This window comes from Panthera onca, chromosome A1 (assembly GCF_046562875.1).
Source record: "Panthera onca isolate mPanOnc1 chromosome A1, mPanOnc1 haplotype 2, whole genome shotgun sequence".
Lineage (NCBI taxonomy): Eukaryota > Metazoa > Chordata > Mammalia > Carnivora > Felidae > Panthera > Panthera onca.
In genome coordinates this window covers 213,561,236-213,579,615 of record NC_138339.1, presented here as the reverse complement: position 1 = coordinate 213,579,615, position 18,380 = coordinate 213,561,236, and the positions used below count along the sequence as shown (strand labels likewise).

Below are 18,380 nucleotides of genomic sequence, written 5' to 3'. Positions count from 1 at the left end.
TATGAAGGAGAAACACAGTAACTTTCCAGAGGAGAATCCTGGTAAACACTAGTGATTAAGGTTAGTGTCGCAAGTGGTGAGTCTGGTTGATATCACACGCCTCCTGATAGGACACGATGAAAAATGTACCTCGCCTCTGTTGGCGTTCCTCCCAAAACCTGGAGCCCTAGTCTAGTCGTGAGGAAAACAGTAGACAAAAGCAAAGTGAAGGACTTTCTCTAAAATACCTGGCTAATGCTTCTCAAGACTGTCAAGGTCATGAGTAACAAGGAAACACTGAGACACTGTTACACATCAAGGCGTGTGTACAAGGGATAAAGAGACATGATGCCTGAACGCAGTGTGTGTTTCTCGGTTATGACCATGTGCCAAGGTAATATAACGTGTTAATATTAGGAGAAAGTAGGTGAGACATTTATGGGAACTCTTGTACCACCTTGGCAACTTTCCTGTAAATCTAAAACCATTTGAAATGTTATAAGTTCCTTAAAAAATTAAGACCTGATATAAAACAGATACTAGCAGAGCTTCTGTGGTTGAAACAGAGTTGCGGGACCCAGGGTCCTGACTACCTGGCCTCCCTCTCCCTCCATGCCTTCTCCGTCTGCCTCCGTCCCCTCCCTAACTCTAAGGTTATCTGGCACGAGCGTTGCAAACAACCACCTCCAGAACGAAATCCAAACTCCTTGACATGTCTTCCAGTGCCCTTCATATCGTCACCCTTGCTTATCTTCATAGGTATCTTCATCATCTGTTGATCTCTTGCCTCCCGTATTTATTTCCTTCACGTATTGTGAAGGCAATTTCTTTTTTTTTTTTTCAAGCAGACCATGACCTTCTTGTTGATTTTACCTGTGCTGTTTGTTCTTTCAGCTTAGTTTTTTCTCAAGTTTGTTCAGCCTCAAAAACTCTCCATTCTGTGCCTTCTGTGTCATCCTAGAATTCAGCGGAAGTCTTCTCCCCTCCAAAGTCTGGAAGGGGAGGGAGGTGCTCTGGCAGTATTTCTACGATAACATGTAGTCCCTCTTAGCTGTGTGTATGCATCTTGGCTCCAGTGGTTGACAGGCTCCTTAAGGAGACATCATTCATCTCTTGCCTCAGACACAGTAGTTGTTCAGTACGGATCAAACAAATGGATGAATGAACGAACAGTAGCAAAGTTATTAAAACGAACTTATTTCCTTTTCTGGTGGTATTTACACGCCTTTGAATCTAGTTGTCATAAAGCTACAAACTCAACATTTTAGTAGGCAAGTTTGAACCCAGTTTTTCAGCTTAAAACGCAAAGCATTGGGTTTTGAGGAGCAAGTGGTAGCCTCAGCTCAACCCCTACGTGTATAAAACACATGGAAGGAGTTTGTATTTTACTCCTTTATTTTGGATTTTACTCCTTTAAATAACAAGAGTTCTACATGGTGTGTACTTTACAGGAAAGTAAATGGGTGCTCTAACGTTGCCTTTTCAGTCTTCTGGTGTTTGAAGGAGTTGTCAGTAAAGCTGGCTGCGTCCATTCATCTTCATTAGCCGTTTTAAAGTGATGCTTTTTTGATGCAGGTGGGCCAGCTATCCTCAGGCACTTTAATTTGCCAATTATTGTACCCACGGGTAAGAACAGATAGCGATTAGTTTCACATTTTGCTCACTGGGCAGCTTAATGTTCTTGTCACCTTACATTGAGTTTTAAATGTGCAAAGCGCAAAGAAACTCCAATGCTTTTCTCAGACTTGGGGGTGGGAGGGTGGTCATACCTAGTAACTTCAATTGCTTCTGGACATAGGAATTAAAGGGCCTGATTGATTAATAAAAGAACAAGATAATATGGCAGAGGTATATCAAGGAGAAGGGTGTGTGTGTGTGTGTGTGTGTGTGTGTACAAAAGCTTAGATGTATCTTTTTCTTTCACAAAAGCACTGTTCGCTCGCTTATGAAATCTGAGTGCTAGTTGATGGTTTAGACTGCTGCTATTTAAGGAAAGAACGAATGGTAGGATCTTCTTTACAAAATAGCCTTTAACCTTAATAATTGTCTTCTTTAAATATTCTCAGGGAACGTAGGTGACCCAAAACACAGAATGAGATGCGTCATTTTTTAACGTAATGAATATTCACCACCTTATACTTTGGACAGTTTTACTCCAGCTGTGACTCACTAATGCCTTCTTCTAAAAATTGCCATAGAAAGTTCCCTTTGGAAAAATCCAAACCACCCTGGCAGTGTTGTCGGCTGTTCTTTTGCTTTAATTGTCTGGGAGTGGAGTTGACTTGTTTATGGGAACTAAACCTGGTGCCACTATTAGCAGGAAAGATTATTTAACAGTGTAAGAAGGCATGAGAAAATGTCAGGCACGTAGCATCCCAGACATAAACTTTATTTGCTACCCTCTTGAAGAATTTGTTTGCATATAATGTTGTTCACACCACTGATAACAGAAAATGTATTTAATAACTACTCAGAATTAATATGCCGTAGTATGCATGGCTGCCTAATTTAATTTATCTCTGATTAAGCCTATTATGTTTGAGATCACTTTACAGAAGAGATTTTTTTTTTGCCAGCTGTAAGCTTATTTGAATTGTAATATAAGTTAATAGTGTGTGAAATAACCAGTGGTGCCTACTTCTAAATGTTAATTTTGCCAACTGACTTCCTCAGATCATGCATACCCAGATCATTCATTGACATTTAGTTAATATCTTCCATGAAGACCAGATACTGGAATAAATAGGAAAATTAACTATTTTAGGAGGCAAAGACAAATGGAACAGTAGTGCTTTAATTCTGAAATCCAGAAAAAAGACCCTTGCATTATAAAAGTAATTGAAAGCCAATGATAGGTAATCATATAACATGACAACTAATGCACAACTTTTTCTTGAGTTCTGTTCTAACTGTATTCCTTCAATGTTAAATAATCATTTGGTTGGCTAGAGTGGGAACCTCAAGAGTTCAGCAATGACTGCTGGAGCATCCGCCTTGATGTCTGGGCAATTAGGTCTCTTCAGTGGGCCCAGCACGAGAGAGGGAAGGGACTTCTGCTATTGCTGTTTAGTGAGTGGCTTGTTCTCCAAGCCTGTCTTTATGCCTGTCCTTAACCAGCTATTTCATCGGCCAGTCCAATTCTCTTTTTCAGTGTCACGGGTGGTCACCACCAAAAAAGTGATTGGGTAATTATGACCCCTCGCTCCTCAGCTGGCCTCATAGTGAGCTCTGTGCATCCCCAGATATGGTTTGCATTGCACAGAATGTGAATTCTAGCATTTGTAGGTGTATTTGCATTATTTTATTTTTATTTTTATTATTTTATATTTGTATTTGCTATATTTATATTTATATTTGCTATATTTATATTTATATTTATATTTATATTTATATTTATATTTATATTTATATTTATATTATTTGCTTCTTGCCCACCCCCAAAGTGTCTTTCTCCCTGCTTGGAATGCCTTTCCTGACCTTCTAACTAAAACCGCACCCCGTCCTCAAGGCCTTGTTTAAACCCTACCTGCTGCCCTTCCAGCCATCTTGGGCCGTAGACGTTTCCTCTTTGATCTCCTCTTGAGGTTGGTGGCTCGATAAGTTAGTCACATTTCACGTGTCATACAGAGAACTTGAGTTTTAAATCTCTGTGTCCCCATAGTGCCTGATACAGCTTCTTATGAAAAAAAAAAAAAAAAAGTCAATAGATGGTGGTGATTGTTGGTCAGAATGAAAACATGATAAGACAAAAACTTAGATATCATGATCCTTAGGTGAATAACTATAAGGTCAGTTTGTGGGTTCTCATTTGTTTTAAATGTGCAATGGAAACTTGCATGTAATATTTAAAAAGTCAGAGCTCATAAAGGAGATTTCTCTTTTCTTTGAATGGCTCTTACTAGACCTGTAGTTTGAATCCCAGAATGTATGAAAGTAGTGGATTTTAGCCCGAGATGACATAAGAATCAACTGGGGAAATTTGAACACGTATTCTGATGATTGGGATTCGCCTTCGGACCAAATCAGGGAATAACAGCATTTTAAAAAGCTAACCAGATGATTCTAGTAAGAAACCAGAATTGAAAACCACTGGTGTAAAGGAAACTTAAAGGTCATTAAATTCATTCATCCATCTGGTGTCTGATTGCTTTCTACAGCTGTTTGGCAATGAAAGAAGAGAAATTCTAATAGGGGGATTAAAATTGCAACTTTCTGATGCAGGCATCCAATGCCGCATCCAAAGCCACAAATCAAGGTGACCTACTGTCATGGTTCATCAGACACTGACCCAGTTTTAGCCCAGAAAGCCCCACACAGTGAGAAACCCATCAGTACTGGACAAACCAGGATCGTTGGCCACCTTACCACCAATACGCTCATTCTTTGGATTCCACGGTGTTGTTTTTTGATAAATTTCCTTTTGAGAAGAAGGAAAAGTATGTTTTTGAGACAGAGTATTTAATAGAAAGAGAAATAATTGGAACACTTTAAAACCTTGGCAGCCTTGAGGGGAAAGAGACATATCAAGAGAAAAAAGGGAAAACAGTGCAACAGGTTGTGTTAGAATTCCTGCAATTAAGATGAAGGAGGGGGCTTTATTTCATGTAATTAATTAAAGAACATCAAAATATTCATTCACTTTTATCTCTGCTATGTAGATAAATTAAGAATGATGTTGTAATGTAAGAAGGCATTAAATGAAAATCTCAAATTTGTAAATATAATCAACTTAGCTATAAGCTCCTTGAGGATAGTTATTTTTACAAGGAAGAAAACAAAGACTTATTGAAGGCTACGTGGAAAGTGACTGACAGAGCATCTGGCTCCTGGATAGTTTTCTGGTAGGTTCTTTGGCCTCTTTCCTGCTATACATCCGTTTATTCGCAGCAACATATAGCACAGCCCTTTCCTTTCAGATAAAAGTAAATGTTGGTAGGTTGATAGAAAAAGTGAAAGTATTTTAGAAACAAATAATTTTAGCAGTTTAATTTGTAATTATAGCATTAAGGATTATTCACCATGGATGCCCATGTGGGTTTTATTCTGGTATCATGATACAGTCCTGCAGCCTAAGGATTAACTTATCCCACAGTTATTTTCCATTCAGGTCATGTTGATCACTGAAGAGCCAATCCGATCACTACCCTGTTGATTCATTTCATTCACTGATTGCCAAAATTGCCAGATGTGTCCCAATAATCTGACTGTCTTTATAACCAAATGAAATCCACTGAACTGGCATACGTCCAGTCAGTGTGGTGTTGGTCAGAGATATTGATGGCACCATGCAGATGAGATGTTCACCAAACTTAGAAATGTCTAGTTCCCTCAAAGTCATGATAGACGTTTCTCCCACTCTAAAAGTTACATGCTGCTTCAGAAGAAATCATCCATAAGTAAAACTTCTGACACATGTTGTTTCCCTTTTTTTCCTCCTTAACTAGAACATTTAGCTGAGTTCCTAAAACTCAGAGAAACATTATAGAATGGGAAGTTGCAGGTCAACCCTTCGCCCTTCTCAAAATATGTTAAGTAGTGCCTGAAAAAAAAAAAGTAAGGATGATCTGTAGGCAAATAAGTTTGTAATATGCCAGGTAAAGCCAAACCAAACTGGTACCTCGAATGGGGGAGGGCATGAGACAACACATATCCCAAAACTATCTAACCATAGAACTCTTTATCATCAATATTTGGAGAACTCCATCCAGCCTCCCAATTTTGCAGGTTAAATAAAAGGTTAAGAAACTGATCCAAAGTCAAGTATTTCCTTTAATTGTTTTCCAGGCCTCCTGTTCGCACCCCCACCCCCGCGCATGTTCATATTGCTTTCCCTAATTACCTATAGGAACTTATCCCCATCATTCCTCAGTAACTCACAAGTTGCTTCCAATGGACCAGCTTACCAGTGATGTGACCCCTAAGAATGGAAGTGAAAACCATTCACTTAGAAAAGATGTGCTTCTAGAGAGTGAAAGGTTTTCCTGATGCTCTGATTTTAATAGTTTTTATTTATCGGGCACCTCCAATATTCAGGCTCTTTAGATGCATCATATGATTTAATCCTCAGAAAAACCTGCAGAATAGACAATACTCTATCTGTTTTCCTATTGGGGAGATAATTATCTTTCTGAAGGTCATGGATTCAGCAAGTGGAAGAGTTAGGATTTAAAACAAGGTCAGTCTGACTACAAAGTCTTCAATCTGACCAAGCTGAAAGATGTGATCACAGCTGCATTAGAAGCATCGTTGTTGACAACATAGTTATTTTTTTTTAAGTTATTGGTCCATAATTGAGTATGGCATCGTATACAGAGAATTACATCACTTCGGGTAGACGAATTTGTAAGAAATGTACTCAAGAAAAATAATATATTAAAAGGATAACCAGCAAACTGCCTTACATTTATTTGGGGAATGAGGTAAGGAATATGTACAATATACATCAGTACATACATATATGCATGCATTCTTAAACCAAAAACAGATACTTTTCAGGGCAATAAAAGGACAAGAACATAATTAGAAGATAGTGGGCATATAATTGTGAGAATTTCTTATGTTGACTGTTTTTGCTGGATAATGATGTTTTTTATATGGATTTTGAGTACATGCTGTTGAATGAACAAATGAATGAATGAGTAGATGGAGTTTCACAATAAACATTTAGTGACTTCATCAGTTGACTGCCTTCCTAGTGAGTGATCATTGTTGAGAGTTATCTTAAAGTCAGATGACTTTTCTGCAGTCTCTTTTCTTACTTAATAAACTTAGCTTTTCTTAAAATAGTTATTTGGGCCAGTCATCTTGCTATTTTTTTTAAACCCTTTTCTTGATGTCTGTTTCTTTTATTTCCTTCCCCACTCTATCCACCCCTCCCTTCCTCCCCCCCTTCCTTTCGTCCCTTCCTGCTTACCTTTCTTCCTGCATACTAAGAAATTGATGTGATGTCTGCCTCAAATTGGTCCAAACTTCTGGAACCAAGATAACAATGAGACACTATAAAGATAAATTTGTAGAGGAGTTCAACTCACTTTGCATGACACTCCCTTGAAAATAATAGAGAATTAAAATTATTTTGGCAACATCCTCCCTAAAAATAGTTGGCTGGTAGTCAGTAGTTGATTCTGGGTAACCTAAAATTCTCTGGATAAACAAATTAGATTAGAGTACATAGTAAGTATGTAAAACCCAAGAAAGATTTATAAGACCGGAAACTTGTATTCTATCAGATTGAACACGTGCATTCATACCTTTTTATTCCATACATCTTCCTGAAATCAAAAAAACTACAGAAAGAAAAACAGAGAACGAGAGCAAGAGAGACCAAACCAAGGAGGAGATGCTGTTAAATGAGAGATATCAGCAGATTTGGGGAAGATGGCACAGTGATGGAGGAGCGGGAACTGAGGCACACTGAGAGAAGCCTGCAAATTCATTCTGCAGGGCCCTGGGGAGGCATGGAAGGGTGTGAAGATGAGACAAAAGGGGATGGGTCACAGGAGTTACAGAATAGTTAGCAGTCATTGGTGGAAGGTAGTATATAGGGAGTTGTGAGACTGTGTTCCTCTGCCTGCATCACATTGTCACTACAGTTCTCCATCTGTGCCGGAAGATTGAGGCATAGTCTTGGGCTAAAGTGAATCAGAGATGTGCTGGACTCAGGGAAGCAAGACCGAGGATGGAGAGGTGAAGCCAGGGGAATTAAATGAAACTCCATAGACGGCAGGTTAGACCCTCCTGGACTATTCCAGAGCATAGCTCCAGAGCACCCAGAGCCAGGGACAGGCTCTTTAGGCAAGAGTTTGAAGGATTCTGATCTAGAGAAACTGAACAACCTGAGAAATGATCTGAGTGACGTTTGGAGTCCTCATCAAAATGGCTGGATCCCCCACCTGGCTACCTCACAAGGATGCCTTCCAGATAATAAAAATGCCCTGCCCCCACTTGAGGCTTCTAGTCAGTCTTTCAGGGACTCAATGTTCCCAGGTGTGTGTGTGTGTGTGTGTGTGTGTGTGTGTGTGTGTGTACATATATGTACGTGTGTGTGTGAGCCTTAAATATAAATAGAGTCACCAGATATTTGAGTATAGCTCCCAACATAAAATATAGAATAAAATATAGAGATCAAAACAGAGAAAGAAGTTGGGAGCCACTCAATGAAAATATAGATAACTCAGAAGTAGAAGAAAAACTTTTAAAAACCTAAGTATCTTTAGAAAGATGAGAGCACACGAAATAAAAAGTGCATCCTCTAAAAAAGGAACAGTCCAAAAATAAGAGCTCCTAGAAATTAAACTTAGTAAAAAAATAAAATAAAAAATAAAGGAATGAAAAAAAAAACAGAACAAAAAAAAACTTATTCAGAGATGCAGAAGATAAAGTCAAGTAAACTTTCTCAGAAGTAGCTTAGCAGACAAAAATGGTAAGTAGGGGAAGAGGGAAAAGAAGGTAGGAAATATAGTGGATCCGTCCATGTGGTTCAGCATTTTATCATAGGAGTTCCAGAAAGATAAAACAGAAGAAAATGGTGAGGAGACAAATCTTAAAAAATAATGCAAGAAAAATTTCAAGTGGAACAATAAGGAATTTCCATATTTTAAGGGTCCAGAACAATGGATAAGAATGGATAGAGAATCATTGAAAGTCTTTAGTCTGAGATTTTAGAACATCAGGGATCACAAGGAAGATTCCAAAACCTTCCAGAGAAATAAGACAGGTCATATATAACAGATCAGGAATACCAATGTCACCAGACTCCTCAGGCACAATACTGGAAGCGAGAAGACAATTCAGCCTTCAGAATTCTGAGGGAAATGACTTTTTACTTAGAATTCAATTACAAGCTAAACTAGCAAGCACCAGAGTAGAATTAAGACATTTTCAGACACTCAAGGAAGGTCTCAACGAATTTACCTCCCATGTACTTTTCTCAGGAAGCTACTAGAGAATGTGCTCTACAAAAATGAGGATGTAAACCAAGAAAGAGGAAACCATGGGATCCAGGAAACGGGGGACCCAACACAGGCGAGAGGCGCAGGGATTTCGCAAGATGGTGTTAAAAAGAAGCCCCAGGACAACAGGTGGGCAGCTGGCCTGGGAAAGCGCTAGACCAGATGGTCTAGATGGGCGGCCCCTTGAGGGAAGAATAGATGTGACAGATAAACTAATGGCTTTGATCATGAAAACAAAAACAAAAACAAAACGGTGTAATAGGGCTTTTAAAGTTCCTTTGAAAAGTTCAGGAGCAGTAACAGGTACACACACACACACACACACACACACACACACACACACAAAGAAAGAAAAAAAGGCCACCAAGAAAAATGAAATATTGAACAAGATAGGAAGTGTATTCTTACACTACATGTGTAGTAAACAATTATTATATAGTCCTAACAATGTAAACCTTATAAACACATTTTGTAATTCTGTAAACAGAATTTTGATTTAGTCCCAAATTAATACTTTAACATACTGGAGGGATGGGGGAAGGAGCATGTCAAGAGGTAGTGATGGGATAAGGATGATAATTTTTTTTTCATTTCTTAAATGAGAATTTAAGAGATACCAGTATGTGCATGTTACTTAAATATATGGAATTAAATTCCTGATTCGGAAGTTGAAAATAGTTTTCTCTCCCATGACAGGATTTAACCTCCTTGTGGGATGTGATGGGTTAGTTACTGGTCAGCCTCTCTCCTCTGGACAAGCCCATAGATTTATCAAACTGAGAGTAACTAACCGGGTGGGGCAAAAGTCTTACCTGTATAGCAAGCTCATTCTGGCAAATAACTACCTTTCATAATAAAAACAAACAAAAAGGTGGTCTCGTCTGTGGAGCAGGAAGGGGTGATGGGACAGGTGGCATAGGGGATTTCTGTTTTTAGTTATAGGCCTTTATAAGTACAATAATAGCCCTATTTGCTTTTTTAAACTGTAGGCATACATTATTTTGATAGGTGTTAAGTTGGTTTTAAAAACTACCTGAATCAGAAACAGGTTGTAAAACCCAAGTGTACAACCTCACCCTCCCACCTCCACCCCCCATATATCAAAAAAGCAACAACAAAAACAGAAGGAGTTGATGGTGCTTTTTTTGGATATCTTTCAGAACTAGTTTACTGATCCCACATCTAATAACAAAGCATAGGGGCTTTAGGACCCTGGGCTGCTCTCACTCCAACCAGCATTGCCTGTCCTCCGAGCCCCACACTCTGCTTTTAAGCTCTCCAGAGCCACTGCAAGGTACCTTTACAACACCTGTATTTCCCCTCGCTGGGCCTTTGCTCCCCTTCCACCCACACATATCCACACACACGCTCACCCATTCCCAAAGTTCCCTTGTTCTACCTTCTGCTTACCTGTTTTGGATCTTGGCTCCGATTCCTCTCTGAGGGGTCTTAGAGGGGCTCTGGATCATAGCATTCTCCCCTTCATTTGAATTCTCGTCGTATTGCCTTTGGCACCACATACCACAATTATGCTTTGGTTTGGTTTTGTTTTACTTGTCCTGTCTTTGTTCAAAGGCTAGAAGGTGACCAGGGCGGGAGCCATATTGCGCTGATATTTATTCCTCCTACAGAGCTTGGCAGAGTGCTGACATAATCCAGGTACTGCCTCAGATAATAATTAAATGAATAAATTAATCTTTCATTAAATGTGAAATCTGTTCAGTCATATGGCCCATAGTTAAACATCTGCATCTACCTAAATAAATATTACTGGAAGGTAGGGATTTTGTTTGCTTTTGTTTTAAGAAAGCTTATGAGCTTTCTCCTAAAGGGGAAGATTGTGTTCAGAGCCCAGGGGGTTAACTGCTCCCTAAAATTTTTGCTAATGCTTCCTTTGTGGGGGATGTATAAAACGTGTCACCTGGAGGGCGTTTTTCTTTGACTCTACAAGGATTACAGGTAGCCTAGCATTGAGGAAAATTGCGAGCAGTGTGTCACGTTGACCCCCAGCTAGAGAAGATTCTAGACATCACCCTGTGCCTGATGGACACTAGCAGAGGCTAAGATGTGACAGGAAAAGGGAGACCCTCTCTTGAGGCCAGACCACTAACATAAAAAAGGCATTCTGGAACTACTCAATGATAACATGATCTCTTGGGGCCAGTGGCCCACTAGGACTTGCATCCACAGCTTTTCACACCTAACTTAAGCCCCTTTCTACTTTGTCAGGCTTTATACCACATTCCCCAGATCTTTTTATAACCACTTCAAGGATCATCTTAACAAATTACATAACAGGATTCATCCAAAACGTTCATAGATGCAAACAGTGGACTACGATGGAGTCATTAAGGAGAATGAGGTAGACCTGTTCGGTTCTGATGCGGTGAGGGCTTTAACATATGGTGCTGAAGGGAGACGTCAATGTGGAATAGGATGACCTCCTTCATGTCTTTACTGCACAGATACCATCTTTGCAACGAGGTCTTCCTTAACCACTGCATTTATAAGTGTAAGCATCTCCCCTCCCACTTTTGCTCCATTGGCATTTATCCCTATTTGACGTGCCATATATTTTCCTTGTTTGTTTATGGTCTATATTCCCTCCTGGAGTACGGTACATGAGGGCTTTCGTGTGTTTTATTTACTGCTCTTCCCCCCCCCCCCCCCCAGGGCCTTAAAATAACTGTCTGAATGAATTTGTATGAAAAAGTATATTATTTGTACAGAATGTTATTACTTGTACAGAATTTCTAGAACACTACACAAACTTAACAGTAGTCCTGAGTCATAGAACTAAGGGCACATGGGAGGAAGACCAACTTCTGTTGCATATATCTTACTATGTACGTGCAACACTTCTTAAAAACCCCAGTTTAATAGAGAATCCCATATGAAGTATTTCTCAAATAGCTATAATAAAATATAAGTTATTTACTTATTTATTTCTGGTCCTGAGGTAATGAACACCATTTGGAATTTCCCCTCTTCTCAGAAGTCAAGTTGTAAATGTCCCGTGATTCAAGTTCATGGACTTTATATTTTATGAAGAAGCCTTTACCAGCAGAGACTTTTTATTTTCCATCAGCGTGTACCATCTGTACTTCTGTTGTGATGAGACAAAAAAAAAAAGTTTTTAGGTCAGATGCATTCATATCTTCTTCCTTCTAGCAAAGTGACCCAAGGCAGGTTACTGAACCATCCGGAGCCTCAGTTCTGTTACTTATAAAATTGGGATCATTTTTTCCTGTGAGCAGAAAACGTTGTCCCAATGAATCAAGGTAAAGTCTGAATATTCAGTGCCTAGAAATGTCTGGTTCACAGCAGGGTTCAGTAAATGTTAAGTCCTTCCCTTTTCTCTGCAGAAGGTGACCTAGAGGGAGGACTTTTAGAGATATTATTATCCCTAACTTCTCAAAGTGTGGTCCCAGCAGCACTTTGCATTAGGAATGCAAAGTCTCACACCCAACCTGATCTAATGAATCAGAATGTAGCTTAACAAAATACCCTAGTGATTATTACGCACAGTAGAGTCTCAAAGCTCTATTTTTATGCTTCTTATAGCAGTGTTTTAGACAGGGTTGCATTAATCGTGTTTCTTATTTTCTGTATTTTATGATACTTTGACATCTTGGGGCCTTGAAGTTCTTAGGGGAGGCCCTGCCCTTGCAGGGTTAACTAATTCCTGCAGATATCAAACAGTTGGCCTAGGAACACCCTTTCGATATGCAGATCAGGCAATCCTAAGTCCTCACCCCCCCACAGGCCTCCTTTAATCCGGCTCTCAAATGCAATCCAGAACATTATCCCCCACCCCCCCGCCCTAAATCACCCCAGGGCCAGGTACTGGACAATTTGGAACCAACCCTAAACCACAGAACCCACTTTGCTTTTCTGTGGAAACCACACAAAAAAGTTTGTTGCCCTCTCTCCCCCCTTATTCCCTCTGACCAACAATTCCCTTATTCCAACTGACCCTGGTGCTTCCCAAAGTGGCCCTGCATGGTCTGTCTTGGCCCTGTGTGCCCCTCTCCTCCTGGGAAGAGTAAACAGCAGACTGTCTTTGCACCGGCAAGCATCTCCTAAAATGTTGGCCTCCCCATACCTGAATAAAACCAAAATACCTCGGGTGTATTTTAAAACAAGGCTGCCATTTTTAATTGCGTTTTCTCGTTTTCGTGCCACCAGCCACCGTTCCCCTCTTCACCTTGCCAATGGTAGTTCCATTTGAAGAGTGTGAGGGTGGCCAGCAGAACAAGATGTTCTGAGGGTACAACTAATAAGCTGAAACATCAAAGGATGCTTAAGCCATCTCATCAGCCTGAACTTACTTCTAAATAAAGATGATCAAGGATAACCATGAACGAAGTTGTAAATCTGCTGAAGGTAGTATAACTACGTTAAATGCCGATAATGCTCCTTAAGCACAAGCTTTGAACACTTCAGAAACTGCTATTACAAATGATTAAGACCTCCAAGATAATGGAACCGTTTGAATTGAAACACACAAACTTATTTACAGAATGTCAGGGAAACAAATGAAAACCTGCCATCCACATCCATTCATTTTTCGTAGTGGCTTCAAACTATGGTCTCTGTGTTTTAGGTCGAAGTAACTGCTGCCGGGGAGCAGCTAGTATGTCCCCGAGCTGCTTTCCTTCCCACGTTTGCATTTGCCTCTTATCGCTTCTATTTTGAAAAGAATCTTGATAGGAGCGCCTGGGTGGCTCAGTCGGTTGAGCGTCCGACTTCAGCCCGGGTCACCATCTCGCGGTCCGTGAGTTCGAGCCCCGCATCGGGCTCTGGGCTGATGGCTCAGAGCCTGGAGCCTGCTTCTGATTCTGTGTCTCCCTCTCTCTCTGCCCCTCCCCCGTTCATGCTCTGTCTCTCTCTGTCTCAAAAATAAATAAACGTTAAAAAAAATTAAAAAAAAAAAAAGAAAAGAATCTTGATATATGGAAGTGAGCTATCTGAAGCTGAAGTTAATAAAAGTACGTATTAAAAGAATACAAAAGGGACTTTTCTCCCTATGACTCAAAGAAAAAAAATAATGAGCATTTATTTCAGAAATATCCCACATTTGTCAGATAAGATGATGAGAAAAGAAGATAGCAGTTTGATGGTAACTTTTTCCTTATAAAAGTTTTACTACAGTGTAATTAAGAAATTGGAATTGGATTAGCAGCATTTAATTAGAAATATTAGACAAGGAAATTTTCCATTATCTTATGACTATCCGTTTTATTTCCATAAGATCTAAATCCTCACCACATACACACAAAGGTACTATGTGAGGTGATAGATGTGGTAACTAACTTTATTGTGGGAATCATTTCACTATATATAAAATATATATAATATATATATATGTATATATATATAACATGAATATGTTAAATTTGTATAATTTTTTTTCTGTCAATTCCACCTCAATAAAACTGGAAAAAAATAAACCTGTTGGTTATGACCACAAAAAGAAACTTTGGCTGCAGATATCAGAAGTTTGCTCCCCATCACCGACCCTACCAAATTCAACATTGCTGCCCAAGCAGTGCCTAAAATTTGACTCGCGGCCTGCGTGACTGACGGCATCCCCTGAAACCACATGCTTGTTTCTTGGCAGGTGTTTTGTTTGATTGCTCCTTGACCCTTTTCCAAGAAACCTAATTTGCCCAAGGGAGTCTCACACTGGAAAAGAGTGTTTGCATCTGCTTAGGGAAATGTGCCTGAAATAATGACTTATTTAGAACAGAGAACAGAATGGAATGGAATGGATTGATAAGCCAGTTTGAGCAGGCAGAGAGCAATCTGGGCCTCCTAACTCTTATAAAAGGAGCTTTGCAGCAGAGCAGTTTGCCCAGACTGGGTCTGGCAAGACCCATATCCATTCCACAAATGTTGTCCCTGTGAGCTCCCTACAAAATTCTTAGCCTACAAACGCCTCGAGGCGCGCCATCTCCTCTTCAGCCTCACTTACACCTTTAAGATGGTGCGGATTTCTCGATTCAGCCCTGCAGACCCCAGTGTAGAAATTGCTCCCGGAGGTATGTTGCCCATTTGAAACTTCGTGGAGTGCTGTGGGTGACCACAGAGTCCTGGGTGGTGGTCTGGAAACTGAAGCACTCTCTTGGTTGCTGGCAGGGAGGGTGGGAGGGTGTTGGGGAGTGTGCCCAGGCGTGGATTTTCTGGAGAGAGCTGGACTCAAGTTCTTTCTCACTTACTGAACTTAAAATGAACCAGCAGTTAGAAGCAGGAGCTGACATCTCATCCAGCAGAATGAAGGATGAGTGGAGGCAAATAGAAAGAAAGAAAGAAAGAAAGAGGAAGAAAGAAAGAAAGAAAGAAAGAAAGAAAGAAAGAAAGAAAGAAAGAAGAAGGAAGGAAGGAAGAAAAAGAAAGAAAGAAAGAAAGAAAGAAAAAGGAAGGAAGGAAGGAAGAAAAAGAAAGAAAGAAAGAAAGAAAGAAAGGGAACATTGCCACTGCATCGCTCTTATTTTCTGTTTCTTTTGCTTTGCCTTTTTTCCTTTTTTTTTTTTTTTTGCCAAGGAAATATAGTTGATTTATTTATAACCATACCCTCAAGGCTAACAACTCTTTTGAATCGGCAGAAGTGACAACAAATAGTTTCTTAAATTTAAAAACCTGAAGCTACTTTTTTTTTCCTGTCTTAATCTTTCTCTGCTCTTCAGTTAAAACCAAAAATGGAACCATTGACCACATTTAAGTTAGCAAGGTTAAAGTCATACCGTATGCACAGTGCTAATGGGAGTTTACCTTTCTTTTTAAATTTAAATCTATCTTTGCACAATTAGCAAATTATTAAACGACCTTTCCTTCAAAGTCTGCAAGCAATTGCTTGTTTCCGCTAATAAGAGAACATGTTTTACAAGGTTCACGTTGATTAATTGACAAATGCTGATAAAATCAAAGCAGGGCTCAAATGCAGTGCACCAGCTGTAGTATAAATTACTTTTGTTCAATAGTGTTTCAAGTGGCTATGCGTTTATGGTTTACCTTTCAATAAATATTACCATCTTAATTGAAGCATCCATTGTGGAAATTTATCTCTGAAGATGTCTGTCAGAAGGGACAGTGAGGACTAAACATTGCTATATCTGTGTGTGTTTTTCTGCTCAATTTGATTTGAGCTTTGATTTGAGCTTTGATTGCGTATTTTAAAAATGGATGCTTTATATTTTCTGTGAACTGAGCATTAACACATTCTAATATACTTTGAAAATCTTGCACCCTTGAATGACCTAAGGATCGTGTTCCCTGCATTTCTGGATAGCTTCAACTACAACAAAAAATTAAGTGTTCTAAACCACTAACTTTACACCATTCACTAAGAACATTACATTCTAGGCCCGTTGCCATCCAGCTGTTTTGGCAACTCTGTTGGGCTCCATTAGAGGGCCCGTAGCTGGCTGTTTCATGCTGATAGGTGTTTTCAGACATCAGAGGTGCATGGCCAACCCCAGCTTCCTACTTTTACTTATGAGTAAGTAGCCGTCCGGAAGGCTCTCTTGCATCTGGGGCCAAAACTGAAGGTATAGAAGATCCTAGCAGAGAAATGTAAATTAGGTCACCGAAGAGTTGCTACTCCTCTCTTGTGGTGGTTCTTACCCCTGGTGTAGATTCACAGACTCTAGTGCCTGAAGAATTCTGTAGCTTGTAGATTGAGGGGTCCAACCGATCTGATAGTTTTCCCTGGGCATCTTAAGAGGTCCTACTGCATCTAGATCCTTGGGAAATTTAGACATCCCCCAAAAGTGCCTTTGACATACTTTTCTCAACAAAGTGATTTTAATTCGACAAATACTTATCAACTCCACTATATGCCAGGCACTGTGCCTGACCCTGGGGATATCGGTAGATTCTTTAACCTGAAGGAGCTTCCAGTATCCACTCACAACTCCAAACATTTACCACTTGTTATTTTAAAGGCGTCTTTACATAACTTGTCAGAAGGTTTTTGAGTCCCCAGGCACCAGCCTTGATGTTCAGAGAATATTCCAGATGTCTTCTTTCTTTGGCATTTATCAAAGATCACTGTGTTCCAGTAGCCCTCTGAGGCAAATCTCATTTGCCAGTTGTCCATTTGAGCCTCTGGAGTGCTGGTTAGCAGGTAGTCGTTGTACTCAAGGCTACCACAGCTTGCCAGACCTGAATGGAGATCACTGGGACTGAACACAGATCCTCACTCTGAATGCAGTCAAAGGACACACCATTCTCAGGATGGGCGTGAAGATCGTAGACCAGGAATATGGAGCTGTGGAGTTAAGGACAATTTGGCACAGCCTAGACTCAAGTGAGTTTGGGAATGTGGATCACAGCGGGGGCAGATTAATCCGGCAAGCCAGGGTGCAGGGTGAGGCAGAAGCTGAATTGGGCTAGTAAATCATAGAAGTCCTAGTGACTGGCTGGAAGGTAAGGACTGAAGGCAGACCAGTGACGGAGGTCACAGAGAAGCAAGCTAAACCGGGTTTAGTGAGAAGAGATCAAAGCCGGTGAACGGGCAGGTGAGTTGTTATAGCTGCCAGCCCAGCCAGTATTTGAGAATTCTGAAAGGTAAGCATCCACTGGGAGGGGTTCAACCATCAAGAGAATCAGGCTTAAGTATAATAAGCAAGAAGGAAAGCCTCTGCCGCTGAGAACTTGGTCACAAGACGTGAAACGTGCTTCTAGTAATCTAGGTCACAGGGCTGTGGGCAGGAGAGGCAGCATGATGGAGAATTTCTGCGTTCGGGCTCATTATGTTCTCTCAGCCCAGACATCATTAAGACAGCGTCTGGCATGCAGTAGATACGGCACAAGTATTCCGCTGAACGGACCTGGCGTCTGAGAGGGAGGCAGGTTAGAAAACAAAGCGATTTTTACACGGTGATGTAAAAACTAAATTGCCCCTGCGCTTCGTGGAGAAAAAGATGCACAGGAGGGTTCAGCACGTGGGGAGGAGGATGGTTGGTTTAAATGACGCGTGCATCGCCCCGGTATTTGTGTCGGTTCCCTCCCTTGTCGTCTTTACTGTGAGATGGTACCAAGTCAGAAGAGGGACAGGATGGTGCACAACCTCCAAGAGCATGTAGAGGGGCGCCTGGGTGGCTCAGTCAGTTAAGTATCCAAGAGCATGTAGTTAGCTGTTAATGATCAGACGCGCTTTCCTTGTGGGAGCATTTGGAAAGAAAGAAATGAAAAGGGAAAGGTGAAGTCATTGAAACCCTGCCAAGCTCCCAGATTTTGGTCTGCGAAAATCTCAGCGAGCTGCCAGAATGTGGCTGGATTGTGCATGGCACGCCCAGAAGCTCTTCTCGTCTTCCATGAGGAAGGTACTGCCTTCTGATGGCCATCCCCCGAGGCTCTTCTGTGTCCACGGCCGTAGCTGCCAGTAAAAATGATAGGAAAGATGATTCTGTGCAACCTTACTACAAGCCCCATTGGGCTTGTGTT

General features: G+C 40.5%; 1 protein-coding gene across 10 annotated transcripts in view; it reads left to right on the top strand.

The window, feature by feature from the left end:
• The window catches only part of ENOX1 (ecto-NOX disulfide-thiol exchanger 1), a 555,654-nt gene that overhangs the window by 300,321 nt on the left and 236,953 nt on the right, over positions 1–18,380 (top strand). For 9 of the 10 annotated variants that reach the window (XM_078433342.2, XM_078433340.2, XM_078433328.2 and 6 more), the window contains one exon: positions 8,913–9,059. The exons of the other annotated variant lie outside the window; for it this stretch is intronic. In XM_078433342.2, the coding sequence (XP_078289468.1) occupies positions 8,972–9,059 (88 nt within the window). In that variant the 5' untranslated portion in view covers positions 8,913–8,971. The remainder of the gene's footprint in view (positions 1–8,912; positions 9,060–18,380) is intronic. 10 annotated transcript variants of the gene reach the window in all.